Below are 15,868 nucleotides of genomic sequence, written 5' to 3' on the forward strand. Positions count from 1 at the left end.
CACGTCATGTGTTCCTGTTTCCCTTGTCATGTGATTCCTGTTTTCCCTCCATGTTCATGTGTCATGTTTTCATTGGTTTATTGTTTAATTAGCTTGTTATCAGTTCTGTTTGTTCATTGGTTTATGTTCTCCCATGTCTTGTATTTAAGCCCTCATGTTTGCTTTGTCTGGTTGTCAAGTATTGAATGTGAAGAATGTGAATGGCCATGTCTGTAGTCAAGTCAAGTCAAGCCCTAGTCTAGTCCATGTTCATGTTTTGTTTTGTAGTCAGGGTTATTGGATTTCACGTTCTGTAAATAAACTGCACTTGGGTTCTTCATCTTCACATCTTCGTCATTGCCATCATTGTCAGCAGTTCCAGCCAACAATGTTACATAAAACAATAAAACAAAAAACAAAACATAAATCACAATAAAGAAAACATCAGAAGCTAATAAAAAATATAGTAGAAAAGACATGCAAAACAATCTAAACATAGAGCTTAATACCCAACTCTAAAAGCTTGTCTGAATAAAAAGCTATTCAGCTGCTTTTTAAAAGAGTCAGAGTCAATACAACGTAAGGACCAGGGAAGTACGTTCCATAGTCTAGGTGCCACTGCTTGAAAGGATTGATCCCCACAGGTTTGAAATCTGGTGTGTGGAACCAACAACCTCTGGCCAGATGATCTAAGGCTCTGAGTAGATAAATAAGACTTCAACAGGTCTGACATATACTGGGGAGCTTGTCCAAGGTAAACCCTGAAAGTTAACACCAAGACTTTGAAGTGGGGCAACCATCAGAGTTTTTGTTTTATCAGTGTTCAACTGGAGGAAGTTGTCCGCTAACCATTGCTTGATGCAGTGGCGGGCTGTGCATTTTAAGTCTAAGCCTTCAGTGTGATTCATGCCATTAAGAAAACACAGTTTCACAATGAATAAGACACCCTATGCATTTGGGCATTATACATTGTCGCAGCTTACTAGTAATACCAATTGACGTTTTAAAAACACGTCCACGCACGAAAGCCAGAACTTGAAATGACACTTAATGCTCAAGTAAGCCTAAATTTAACTGCAGCATGACTGTTTTGTGAAATGAACGTCTCCCGAACAGACATTCAAAAATCATAATTTTTCATATGAATCTACCAAGGAGGTCTATAATACCTGGAAAAATATATCTAATAATATTTGCGATTTAAATGTTGCTTGTAATAAATTTTAGGACATATCCTAAATATCACACCCACAAAGAAAAATAAATAAATCTGATTGGCTGATGAATCTGACAATCTGACTTTAGATGCTCATTCAGTTGCACTGTTGAGGGATACTGTGGAAATTCTGAAGGCAGGGTGCAGCTCAGACTCACGCGCTGCTTCAGGCATGCGATTTGTGAAACAGTTATCACACTTTGCTTGTAAGCATCAAGGAATAAATTCTGACTGGATAAACTTTTTGTTTTTCTCTATTTGTTTGTAGATTAATTAAGAGTGGAAAGCGATTAAAAATATATAGGCAAAAAGATGTTTGAGAATGAAAGGATGAAAACATTTATTATTTGGCATGTTAGGCCAGCATAGAAGGCTTTGCTGGCACTGAGAAATCGCCACTGGCTTGATGTCAGTCAAGCAACCAATTAAGCCTGATAATTTGTGAAACTCAGAAACTTTAAAGGAACAATACAGCTGAATATCATCAGCATATAGGTGGTAGGAGACATTACTAAACTGGCTGATACGCTGTCCTAGAGGAATTATATATAACAAAAACAGAATTGGACCCAAAACAGAACCCTGGGGAACCCCAAAAGACAGGACTGTTGTCTCTGACAAGATCTGATTTACAAAAACACAGAAGCTCCTGTCAGAAAGGTAAGATGAGAACCATTCTAAGACGGATCCTGAAATCCCAACCAAATCATGAAGCCTATTAATCATAATACTGTAATCAACAGTATCAAAAGTGGAAGTAAGGTCCAATACAACTAAAACCGTGAGTACTTTTTTACTTTCACTCAAGTATGTTTCAGGCTAGATACTTAGACTTTTAACTGAGTAAAATTTTCACTCAGTATCCATACTTTCACTTAAATATAATTTTCGAGTACATTTTACACCCCTGTTTATGTTGGTGTATTGGTTGGTAGAAATTATGACATCACTCATGAATGAAGAGCATCATATATGAGTGTAATGTGTATTGATTGTGCAGGTGCTGATATCTGCTGACTGACCACTGACAATCAAGCCGTGTTTATGGCTCAGTATGACCAGTGAGTGTTTCCACAGCTCATATAGTCTTTCAGGAATGTGTTATGAATGTAACCTGCCCTTTTAGTGTACTCTGGTAAAATGTTGATTGTGTTTCAGACTGGAGGATAAAGACTCGCTGGATATTCATGATAACCCTCCAGCACCAGAAAATGTTGTAAAGGAGGAAGACAATACTGTACGTCTTTCAATCACTCTCTCTTTCACTCTCCTAATTATGTAGTGTTGGAAAGTTAACAAAATGAGAGACACTACTATCTAAACTTGTAAAATTTTTACAAGTGTAGCTTTTCCAGTTACAATAACATGCTATATACAATTTCCAGTGAGTTGTGATGTCTACTATACAGTAATACTGTAGTGTCCACATAGTAACCATGTTTTTTCAATGGTAATATGTTAGCTAATTTTTGTTAGTAGCTTGTAGTGCAGAAAACTAGCTTGCCTGTAGATAATTACTTAATTACTTCAGTTATGAATAGCTTGTAGCTTGGGAAGCTACAGTTTGAAAGTAGCTTCCCAAACACTGGGGAACGCACACACACACACACACACACACACACACACACTGCTCACTGTCTGTCATCCTCAGGTGTATTTTGTGTATAATGAAGAGGTTGAGGAAGAAGAAGCTCCTCCTCCTCCCACCCCTGAGCCAGTGGTCCAGGTCAACAAAAGGCTGCACAAATTCAAGGACCACTACTGCAGGAAACCGAAGTTTTGTGACGTCTGCGCACGAATGATTGTTCGTAAGTTCACATTTCTCATGAAGCCAGTTGAACAAACTCAGGGTTTCAGAGTAGGTTTCTACTTGGCAAAACCAGACATATCCAAACCAGATTAAATCGGGTTCAGCAGTCCCCCAATGCTCACTATAAACCTTATTTGTCAACTCAGAGTTTGATCCTGATTCATGATTAAACCAGAAGCCTGTGCACATGAATGAGTGATGTTTCCCCTGTTCGCGTGAAACTTGAGAGAGTCAGCGTGGTTGACTTCTCTGCTGAAAATCAAGAGAACATTATGGAAATTATGAAGAATTTAAACATTTACACAGCACAAGAGATCACTATGATATTATGAAAAATGTAAACACATTTACACAGCAAGAAGGAACATGCTGCAGCCGTGGAAGCTTCAGACAACTGCTGAAAAATTAAATTAAATAGCTGACTGAAATAAATTAAGCATGAATGAGAAGAATTTAAGTTTAATGAAATAGTTCACAATATACTTATGCTTTGTTTAAGATTATTTAATTTGGAAATTTGTTATTTAATCGAAATGTGTAAATCTTAAAAACAGACTTAATATATATTTAGTGTATTATTTGTTTAGAAACAGGCTCTGTCAGAGCCCCTCGATGGCTGGATTTTCAAAGGAAAAAACTATAAATTAATTAGAAAGTAAGCACTTGTATAAGACCTATTTAGCTCTTTCATTCCAGCTGTCATGGTATGTAGCAGAGATGAGATGGGAGAAGTTGGATCTATATGCAGACTTTTAATGAAGGTGATGAAGGAGATACAAAACAATGTGGGGAAATGCAAAGAACCAAATAATCTATCACTACAAACACAGGAACATACTAAGAAAACATGCTGTGTAACATACTGGGTAATATACATGGTAACATACAAGAAATGACCGAGAGTGATCAAAACTAGAGTGTATATATACAAACTGGTGCTTGATGAGGGAAAAGGGAATAGGGAACAGGTGAGGAAGATGGGGAACAGATGGCTGTGATGAGGTCAGTGAAACATGGGAAATGTTGTTTGGGGCAGACTAATGACAGAAGACAAAAACCATATAAAAATAAGAGTCCTTAGGAACATAACGGTGACTGATGTGACACTAGCAGCATGACAAGTATGAAGGCATATTTGTTGTGCTAATGGGCTTTTATAGAAGCTCTTCACATTTTATTGCTGCTATAATTATTATGCATTGAATTTATCTTGCTCGCTATTTTATACATTTATATGAATATTTCATATCATAGCCAGAGTTGGGTAAATTACACAAAATCAAAGTGTAACACAATAAAAGTGCTTTTAAATTGTTATAATCAGTTCTGCAAACAGTATTTTCTGGGTTTCTCAGCATCACACACTGCATATATAAAGAGAAACTTGCAAAGAACTCAACGCAACAACGCATTTATAATGTGGAGCCAAAAAGATGCAAGATTCCCCCAAGATCTATCTCTGTATCCAAAATCACATACTGTAACTGCATATTTGATGAAGGACACACTTCTCGGCTGGATAAAACAGTATGTTCTTTAGGTTTGCATGCAAGTAGTATTAATAGATTTCGGACATACTTCATCTGGGAACATGGGCATGACCCGAATCTGGTTTTGTTAAACAAGCACCAGCTAAATACAAGGAACAATTTTCTTGGTATATATAAGTTGATCCGCACTTCAGAATCTCACTGGAAATAGAATATATCTTCCGTGTTTTTATCGTTCACTCTTTTATAAATACTGAGGATTCAGATAGGCCTATACTACTCCATTGACATCCTATATAGTAGGGAAGTACATATAATCAGATGCAGCATATACTGTATCTCTCCAATAAGCAAACTTTACTTGGAATCCATTTTAATAAAAGTATTTCCCTCTAAAGCTAGCTTTAATTTGGAGTGACAAACACACAAAAAGTGTTTTCTGTCTGCATTTTTTTTTCTACTGCCACTAGAGGCAGTAAAGCCCTGGATAGTACTCAGTACAGGCTTTGTTTGGGCTATGCATACTACTATTCTGCTCCTACTATTTCAGCAGTATATTTTATATATTCAGTGCAAATTTTCTGTATGCATAGAATAAATGAATGTTTTAGTACTTTTACCAAAATGTGTATTACACGACAGAGCACACTATGCCCAATCCTCTTCAATTATTAATGTGATGAATGAACTGTAAAAGGTAAACTTAATCTCTGAAGTAATAAATAATATCAAAAATAATATCAACTATTATTTTAATAATTTCTTTCTTGACTAATTATTGACCAAACTGCCAAATGTTGAGAACTTTTTACAAAATTTGATTGATGCAAAAATAAAAGTTATAATATATTTGTTTAATTTTCAAGATGATAACTAAATCCCAATTGCTAAATTTAACATGCAACACAACAAGGTCAATATGTGACAACAATGTAGCATACTAATTTCTGACATCTAATTGTTGCATAACATGTTCTGTTTCACATGCTTTTTTAAATTTTTTATTCTGTATGCACAGAATAAAGTAAAATTTTAATGCATTTGCCAGAACGTCTTGGTTACTGATGTAACCTCTGTTCCCTGATGGAGGGAATGAGAAGTTGTGTCAATGTAGTGACACCAGGAGTTCGCTCTTGAGAGCCCCAATCACCTTTGATTTATTCAGAAAAGGCCAATGAAAATTGCCGAGTGGAATTTGCATGCTGCTCTCTGCCCCGGACATACAGGTTTAAAAGGAGATGATGTGCACCACTCATTCAGATTTGTACTGAGGAGCCAAGAGAGAGTCTCAGCCATGTCAGCGGTTGGTTCAGCGCCGCGGCAGAGGTTACATCAGTAACCAAGACGTTCCCTGTCTGTCACTTACTCGACGTTGTGTCGATGTAGTGACACTAGCGGTTCCTATATGAAACACCACAGGCACTGAACCGTGTCATGAGGTACGGAGGAGCGGACACGGGCAAGCTGCTGCATGCCTCAGAGCGAGTGCTCGACCACGTCATGACCTTCCAGCGAGTAAGGTAAGGCTGGTCCCGTTAAGGGTGGGAGGAGGCACTTACCCGAGGAGGCTACAGGCGGTGGCCTTTCCTGATTTTTGTATTAAGCAATTTCCTGCCGAGCACCTGATAGAATAGCGCAGGGAATGTGCTCTTCCCTCTCCAGGAGGGAGAGTACTACGGAGACCACATCCTACCAGAGGGAGGTTAACATGTGGAGAATACCTCACATGGACTTACTGACCGGGAAGTTCACATATGGAACGAAACCCATGGGGAGGACCCTGTCTATGGAGAGGGTACACAGCCACAGTGGCTGAGACCAAGTGGAGCTCACCGAGGGGAAGACACAGGGTTCACAAAGGGGGAAACCGAACAGTGGCAATACATCATACGCGATTACACAGGGGGGAATCACCACATATGGAGCACTGAGCCCAAGTACACAGGCTCACCTGAAAAGAGGCATACCATGAGTACCGGGTCTGGTGGCGTTACTCCTCTGCCTAGTTTATCACGGCATTCGCTGGTGACAGAGAGCGCCTGCAGGTCCCAACCCTCTTGATAGTGGTGAACGCTACCAGGAGGGCCGTCTTCAGTGACAGAGTGCTGAGCTCGGCCTGCTCCAGGGGCTCAAACGGGGCTCTCTGTAAGGCCGATAGGACCACAAAGATATCCTAAGAGGGAATTAGGCACGGCCTTGGAGAATTCAACCTCCTCATGCCCTTGAGGAACCTGATGATCAGGTCATGCTGCCACGAGGGTCTCCCATCCAGTATATCGTGATATACTGCTATAGCAGCCACGTACACCTACAGGGTGGAGGGAGACAGCTGTCTCTCCAGTCTCTCCTATAGGAAGGACAACACAGAACTGATCATGCATCTCTGTGGATCTTCCCCACGGAAAGAACACCAGTTCATGAAAAGACGTCACTTAAGAGCATACAGCCACCTCGTGGAGGGGCCCCTGGCTTGAGTGATCATGTCTATCACTGCTGGTGGTCTTCTGCATCCCGTCTGGGAGCCAGACATGGAGGTTCCAGAGGTCTGGCCGTGGGTGGCGGAGCATGCCCTGCCCCTGAATGAGAAGGTCCTGCCTCAGGGGAATACGCCAGGGAGGAGCTACTGTCAGGACCATCAGGTCTGAGAACCAAGTCCGGATGGGCCAGTATGGTGCAACCATCAGGACTTGCTCCCCATCTTCGCTGACTTTGCACAACATTTATGCAACGAGCCTCACTGGGGGAAATGCATACTTGCGAAGCCCCGAGGCCAGCTGTGTGCCAAGGCATCCGTGCCGAGGGAAGCCTCGGACAGGGGGCACCAAAAGGGGCAATGAGAAGACTCTCGGGAGGCGAACAGGCCCACCTGCACCACATCGAATCTCTCCCAAATTAGCTGGACTGCATGGGGGTGGAGTATCCACTCTCCGCAGAGTGTTACCTGTTGTGAGAGAGCATCTGCTACATGATTGAGAATGCCCAGGATGTGAGTGGCTTGCAGAGACTTCAACGTCTGCCGACTCCAGAGGAGGTGGCGGGCGAGTTGCGACATAGGACGTGAGCATATGGCACCCTGGCAGACCAACACGTGCTTGCTTTGAATCAATGGCCAAAGTCTCCACAGGGCCAGCGATTCTGCCATCAATTCTAGGCAGTTGATATGACATGATGCATCTCGAGACCCACTCTAAGGGAACCCCTGCCTGTAGAAATTCCAGGTCTGACCAAGGGCTGAAGGTGTGGTGGCACCGTGGCATGACAGTCACACACTGGGTGCCGTGGTACCATGCCCACCTCGGGACTCGAGTCTGTAGCCAGTGCTGGAGCGGTCTCATATGCATCAACCCAAGGGGAAGTACCTCCGCCAAGGATGCCATATGCCCCAGGAGCCTCTGAAATTATTTCAGTGGCACCAATGTCCTCCACCTGAAGGTTTTCAGGCAGGCCAGCACCAACTGTGCACGCTCGTTCTTGAGGCGTACCGTCATGGTGACCGAGTCCAGCTCCATACTGAGAAAAAAGATGCTCTGCACAAGGAAGAGCTTGCTCTTTCCCCGGTTGATCTGAAGCCCTAGTCGGCTGAGGTGCAGAAGCACAAGGTCCATGTGCACACACAATAGATCTCGCGAGTGAGCTAGGACTAGCTAGGAGATGGGCACATCGAGAAAGTGAACCTTCTCGGCATCACATATCCCTGCAAGTTTGAGCCACAGGTGTCGCTCTTGGACCACCAAAGTAGACATCATTCAACCCAGGGCACGCGCCGTGACTTTGGTCACCCATAGAGCGAGGTCGGCCGTGGTGCGCAGTTCCTGCATAAGCCCTGGGTCGGTCCTACCCTTGTGCAGATCCTTAACCACCTTGGCCTGGTGAACTTGCAGGATGGCCATGGCATGCAGGGCAGAGGCAGCCTGACCAGCGGCATTGTAAGCCTTTGCCACTAATGACGAAAAAAACTTACAAGCCTTGGAAGGGAGCCTTGGTCGGTTCCTCCAGGTGGATGCACCCTGCAGGCATAAGTGCACCGCCACAGCGCACTCTTCCTGGGGAAAATATACTCTTTTTCAATATACTCTTTTACACCTGTGGACTCAGTCGCCGAAGCGCCCAGGGGAAGCACAATACTTGACCGTGCGAGGGTGACCGCTGATACGTGCCGTAAATCTAGCAGCAACAGTAAGGTGACGGGACGAACACACATGTGCGCTCAGCTCCGAAGAACAAGTCTGAATGAGTGGCGCACGCCATCTCCTTTTATACCTGTATGTCCGAGGCGGAGGGTGGCATGCAAATTCCACTCACCAATTTTCATTGGCCTTTTCTGAATAAATCAAAGGTGATTGGGGCTCTCAAGAGCAAACCCCTAGTGTCACTACATCGATACAATGTCGAGTGAGTAACAGACAGGGAATGTGTATTACACGACAGAGCACAATACACCTAATCCTCTTTAATTCTCAATGTGATGGATGAGCTGTAAAAGGTAACTCTGATCTATAAAGTAATACAGTAAACAATAATAATATCAACTCATAATATTTAATCATCTCTTTCTTGACTAATTAATGACCAAACTGCCAAAAGTTGAGAACTTTTTACAAAATTTGATTGATGCAAAAATAAAAGTTATAATATTTTTATTTTCTAGATGATAACTAAATCCCAATTGCTACAGTAAATTTAACATGCAACACAATGAGGTCAAACTGTGACATCAGTGTAGCATACTACTTTGTGACATAATTGTTGCATAACATGTTCTGTTTCACAATTTAAAAAAAAAATAATAGTACAATATTTAATGCACAGTATTCAGTAAGTAGAGAATATAAACATGTCCTGTATTGTTTGTGTCTTTTGACTGTTGTTTTTTCATGTCTCTTATTTTGAAATTCTTTTATTCTCTTGTTGTCTCTGTTCTCTGTGTTCCCCATGATTGCTCCCAGGTGTGTTTCATTTACCTTGTTACTCTTGTGTATTTTAATACCCTCATGTTCTCATTGTCGGCTCTTGTCCTTTCTTGGCTGTAGTGGTTGTTCTTGTTTCTTGAATTCTTGTGTTTGTTTTCCATTTGTTTCTTGCATTTGTTTTGAATTTCATTAAAGCTGCACTTAGATCCATTCTCTTGTGTCAGCTCAAGAGAATGAATAAAAACTGATTTGAAAAAACAGTTGTTTAGAAAATACAGTGGCATTCACTATAGAAAAAGAACAACCAGTAATTCTATTTTGTAGCAGGTGTAGTTTTGGCTATTCAGGGCAAGACAGTCATACTTTGAGTCGGTGGATAAAACAGGGAAGCTGTTGGCTAGATATATAAAGCAGAGAGAGTCTTTTTCTACCATTCCCTCAGTGATATCTGCTGGTGGTAAAATATTTACCTCAGCCATTAATATTAATAATGCTTTTAAAGAATTCTATCTTGATCTCTATAGTTCCATGTCTTCGTCTACTGGTGAAGATATTAGAAACTTTGTGGAACCATTAGAACTCCCTAAACTGACGACTGAGCAAAAAAATTATTTTTATTCCGAAATAAACTTGGAGGAGCTTGAAGAGGTAATTAAGGCCTTGCCTACAGGCAAGGCTCCGGGGCCAGACGGCTTTGCTGCTGAATTTTTTAGATCTTATGCTACAGAACTGGCTCCACTTTTGTTAGAAGATTATACGGAATCATTAAAGAATGGTAAGCTTCCGCCAACCATGACACAAGCCCGGATCATTCTGATTCTCAGAAAGGACAAAGATACAAGTGAGTGTAAGAGTTACCGTCCAATTTCCCTGATCCAGCTAGATGTAATAATATTGTCAAAAATTCTGGCTAACCGATTAAATAAAGTTATGACATCTCTTATACATATAGATCAGGTGGGGTTTATTCGGGGCCACAGCTCTTCTGATAACATTAGGCGTTTCATCAATATCATGTGGTCAGTGGCGAATGATCAGTCTCCGATCGCTGCCATCTCACTTGACGCCGAAAAGGCATTTGATATGGTAGAATGGGATTATCTTTTTAAGATTTTGGAAATATACGGGTTTGGGAATACTTTTATTGGATGGATTAAGTTACTTTATAGACACCATGGCAGTACAAACAAATGGATTAATTTCAGATTATTTTACTTTGGATAGGGGCACCCGGCAGAGTTGCCCTCTTTCCCCATTATTGTTCTGTCTTGCCCTGGAACCATTAGCAGCTGCAATAATAAAGGAAGATGATTTTCCAGGGGTGGTGATGGGAGGTATGGCACATAAGCTTTTGCTTTACGTAGATTATATTTTATTATTTGTCTCCGACCCCACTAAATTTATTCCTTGCCTCCACAGAATTATTAATTCCTTTTCTAAATTCTCAGGATACAGAGTCAATTGGTCTAAATCTGAAGCTTTGGCTCTGACAGCTTTTCAGCTGGGTGTCTTCCAGTGGCCCAAACAGGGCATTAAGTATTTGCGTATTTTATTCCCAGCAAATTTGTGTAATTTAGTCAGAGTTCATTTTGACCCCTTATTAAAAATGTTTTCGAGTGATGTGGGCAGGTGGACTTCATTACATTTATCTATAATTGGGAAGGTTAATGTTATTAAAATGAATTGTATTCCAAAATTAAATTACCTGTTACAATCTCTCCCTGTAGATGTCCCCCTCTCTTATTTCAAGCAATTTGATAGCATAGCGAAGTCCTTAATTTGGAATGGTAAGCGTCCCAGATTACATTTCAATAAGTTACATAGGCCGATTGACAAAGGTGGGCTAGGCCTACCCAAGATTTGTTTTATTATTATGCATTCAGTCTCAGACATTTGGCTCATTGGTCACTTCCACCTGAGAGAGCCCCACCCTGGTTTTGTATTGAACAGGAAGTTCTTGCCCCTATTTCGCCATTGCAAAGCCTTTCTATCAAACTAATCGGAGAAGTTAAGTTACACCCTGTTATCTCGCATTTGCACTCAGTATGAACAAAAGTGTCCAGAGTGTTTAATTCGGACATTTATTTAAATGTTGCCTCGAGCATATGGCTGAACCCAAAATTATGTATTAATAAGTCCTCTTTCTGCTGGTCAGAGTGGATTGTGAGGGAGGTTAATATGCTCGGTGATCTATATGAGAGTGGAGTGTTGAGATCCTTTGAAAATTTGGTTAATCATTTTGGGATTCCCAGATCTCAGTTCTTTAGGTATTTACAGCTGCACCATCTACTCTGTACTATTTTTGGGAGTAACACACACCCCCATAAAGCGGCAGATACTCTGGGAGTGGTGATTACTGCTTTTGGAAAAGGTCATAAGGCATCAGTATATTACTCCCTGCTACTTCAGAGTCTGGGGGATGGAGCTTTAACTTCTATCAAGAGATTAAGGGAGAAAGATTTAAACTTGGTTCTGGAGGAGGGAGTGTGGGCTAGGATTCTAAAAAATGTCAAGCCTGTATCTAGAGATGCAAGGGGGCACCTTATGCAATTTAAGATTTTACATTGATTCTATTGGACCCCCTCTAGATTGTATAGGCTTGGTCTTAAAGACACTCCCATCTGCTGGCGATGCCAATCAGAAGATGGAGACACAACCCATATTTTTTGGTTGTGTGTTAAGATCCAAGAATTATGGTTGAAGGTTCAGAGATTTGTGCGTGACATGTTGGGCACTCTGGCTTCGTTTTGCCCCAGACTCTGTATTTTAGGCGATGGGATGGTCATCACTATAGGGGACAAACACATAAAAATTGGGTGATGACCAGTGTTATGACAGGCAGACAGATTGTTTTAAGAGGATGGAAGTCAGCTGGAGTGCCCTCATTCGGGAGTGGTGCACGGAGATGGGGAGGGTGGCAGCTTTCGAGGAGGTGTCATGTAGAAGGCTGATTTTGTGTGTGTGTGTGTGTGTGTGTGTGTGTGTGTGTGTGTGTGTGTGTACTTATGTGTGACCACGGGGTTGTTCGTTGGGGGTCGGGGTGGGGTTGGTGATTGGGGAGGTGTAGTAGTGGGAGTTAAATGTTGATTCAGTGTATGTGTTTTGTTTTTCTTTGTCAGCTATATGAATCTATAAAAAAAATGTAATAGGAAAAAGAACAACCAGAATCACCAATAAATAATCTTATATCATCAAAGAGGTAGATAAGTTATAAATATAGATACATAGTTTTCCTTATATGACATTAATCAAACATTATAAAATTAGGCTCTATCAACTGCACACTTAAACACACCCATGTGAAGCAACTGTGCACGTCTCTATCAACCTTATTTTGCAATGCAGAAATATGCAAGTGGTCCGCAAAGTGTGATAAAATGCAAGGATAAAAATACCAGAATTTTGTGGTGTGGGCTTCTTAACTATCACACAACCACATGATGCACAGCAGAATAATATGCTAACTAGGACAGTTTCTAACATCAGAATTTATAGTAAAAGTGTAAGTAGATCATTCACTTTTTGCTGTATGTTTTATTGAAGAGATGCAAATCTGTCTCTTTACCGAGAGTTTGACAATGCCATATTTTCATGTCTCTATATAAACCTCCATTCATAATCTCCTAAGCAACCAAATTGGCCCGGTTGCTAGGGAGGGTAGAGTCACATGGGGTAACCTTCTCGTGGTGGCTATAATGTTGTTCTCGCTCTCGGTGGGGCGCATGGTAAGTTGTGCATACATGGCTTGGGTAATGCGCTCAACAAGCCATGTTATAAGATGCGTGGATTGACTGTCTCGGACGCGGAGGTAACTGAGATTCGTCCTCCGCCACCCAGATTGAGGCGAGTCACTAGGCCACCTCGAGGACTTAAGAGTGCAAATTGGGGAGAAAAGGAGAGAAAATCTCCCCCCCCCCCCCCCCCAAAAAAAAGACAAACTTGCTTATAAGTACAGACATGTAATACAATACAGTAAATACAAATATGTGCAAATAGATAAAGAGAGAAAAGCAGAGGTGTACAACACTGAATAACATATATTCAATATGTACTGTATTTATGTATGGACAGAGAGTGCAAATGCAGATGTACAGATATACACTAAAAATGTCTCATGATATTAGGGAGAGCAGTGCCACCTATGTTCTTATGTGTTCAGCAAAGATACTGCTCTAGGAAACAAACTGTACTTGTATCTTGTTGTTTTTGTTCTAATGGACCTGAATCTCTTTCCTGATGGAAGAGGCTGGAAAATACAGTGGACAGGATGTGAAGAGTCCTCTGTTATTTTAATTGCTCGCTTTCTGCATCGTGTATCATACAGATCTTGTACAGAAGGCAAACTACAGCCAATGGTTTTTTCAGCTGCCCTGATGATGTGCTGGAGTTTCCTCTCACATGTGGTAATTGATCCAAATCATACAGAAATGGATGTGGGAGGTTGAACTTTCTTAGCTGCCACAAGAATTATATTCATTGCGGTGCCTTAATGGAGGCAGTGTTACTGTCCCATTTTAGGTCGTGGGAGATTATTGTCCCTAAGAATTTAAAGGATTTTTAAATGACTACAACAGGTGCTCCATTGATGACTAGGGGGAGTGAGGGTGTATGTGATCTTCTAAAGTCTACAATCATCTCCACTGTCTTTACAGCGTTCAGCTCTAGGTTGTTAGCGCTGCACCAGGACGCCAGACGTTCCACCTCCAGTCTGTATGCGGACTCATCGTTGTTTGTAATGAGGCAGATGAGCGATGTATCATCTGCAAACTTTAAGATTTTAAAGATAGTCGTTGGTATATAGAGAGTAGAGTAGCAGGGAGAGTACGCAGCCCTGTGGTGCCCCAGTGCTGAGAGTCAGTGAGTCAGAGGTATGTTTACCTAGTTGTACACACTGCTTCCTATTTGTCAGTAAGTCAGTGATCCAGAGACAGATGGAGTCTGGCACAGCCTGCTGGGCCAACTTGGTTTGTAAAAGCTTGGGAATGACTGTATTAAAAGCAGAACTGAAGTCTACAAACAAAATCCTAATGTACAATCCAGTATTATCCAGATGCTGTAAGATGTAGTGCAGGCCCATGTTCACAGCATCCTCTGTGGGCCTGTTGGCTCTGTAAGCAAACTGCAAGGGGTCCAGCAAGGGGTCCATGATGGTTTTAAGGTACATAAGCACAAGTCTCTTAAAGGTCTTCATGGCCACTGATGTCAAAGAAATTGGTCTATAGTCATTTAGGCATGAGATCCTTTGATTTTGGGTACTGGGACAACTATTGAGTTTTTAAAACAGGCTGGAACTGAGCACAGAGCCAGAGACCGATTAAAGATGTCAGTGAAGAGAGGAGCTAGTTGGTATGCAGTTTTGAGTTTTTGAAGAGTCTTTTTACATCATAAACACAGATAATCATTTGTGTTTGTGGGGGGCAGAGGCAGTTGTCTTGTATACATGTCTGAGGTGTGAATGGCTTTGGGTGTACTTTCTTTGAAATCTGCAGTAGAATGTGTTAAAATCGTTAGTTAACTGACGATGTGTTTTCTTTTAGTAGCTCGTGATTTCTTTCAGGCCTTTCCAGACTGATGTTGGTTTGTTGGCCAATAACTGGTTTATAAGTTTTTCAGAGTACCTTTTCTTGGCTGCTCTAATTCTCTTGTCCAAATTGTACTTGGCCTTTCTTAAATAGATCTTTATTTCCACTTTTGTATGCCTGTTCTTTATCTTGCCACAATTGCCTCAATTCTTGTGTGAACCATGATTTGTCATTATTGTATTTGACTCGTGTTTTGGTCCAAAAACATTTCTCTTTGCAGAAACTAATGTATGACGTTATTGTGTCTGTGTATTATTTAAGTCACTGTTTGCTTCCCTGAAAACATTCTACTCAGTAGTCTTAAAGCGGCTCTGTAGCTCCTTGATTGCCTCACTATTCCAACGTTTTACTGTGGTGATAACAATTTTTAATTTTTGTCTGTATGCAGGAATTAGGAGAACCATGATGTGGTCAGACTGCCCAAGGGCAGTGTGAGGAATAGAATGAAAAGCATCTTTAATCATGGTGTAGCAGTGATCAAGCATTTTCCCCTCTCTGGTGGCACAAGTAACATGCTGTTTGTATTTTGGTCATTCTTTGCACAAATTGGCACTGTTTCCCATAATAATTAGTAAAGAGTCTGGGTGTTCCTTCTCTACACTCGCAAATTGCTCGGCCAATAAATGTTGCACAGCTCGCACACAGGCTTGTGGTGGAATATACACACCGACTAGAATGAAGGAGGCAAATTTGCGAGGTGAGTAGAAGGGTTTACAGTTTATGAAAAATGACTCCAGATCAGGGGAACATATTTTCAGTAGTTCTGTGACATCGTTACACCATCGATCATTTATGTAGAAGGTAATTCCTCCTCTTGCTTTACCTGAGAGCCACGGGTCCCGGTCCACCCTGAGGAGTTGAAAGTCATCCAGTTGCAATAT

The 15,868-nt window shown here is 41.3% G+C and overlaps 1 protein-coding gene across 1 annotated transcript in view; it reads left to right on the forward strand.

Moving 5' to 3' along the window:
- Window positions 1–2,239: 2,239 nt before the first annotated feature.
- Window positions 2,240–15,868, forward strand: part of LOC127447725 (SH3 and cysteine-rich domain-containing protein 3-like) — a 37,386-nt gene continuing 23,757 nt past the window's right edge. The window contains exons 1-3 of the mRNA XM_051709768.1: window positions 2,240–2,256; window positions 2,354–2,432; window positions 2,847–3,053. Of these exons, the coding sequence (XP_051565728.1) occupies window positions 2,240–2,256; window positions 2,354–2,432; window positions 2,847–3,053 (303 nt within the window). The remainder of the gene's footprint in view (window positions 2,257–2,353; window positions 2,433–2,846; window positions 3,054–15,868) is intronic.

The sequence above is a fragment of the Myxocyprinus asiaticus genome, chromosome 11 (assembly GCF_019703515.2).
Source record: "Myxocyprinus asiaticus isolate MX2 ecotype Aquarium Trade chromosome 11, UBuf_Myxa_2, whole genome shotgun sequence".
In the NCBI taxonomy this organism is placed as follows: Eukaryota; Metazoa; Chordata; class Actinopteri; order Cypriniformes; family Catostomidae; genus Myxocyprinus; species Myxocyprinus asiaticus.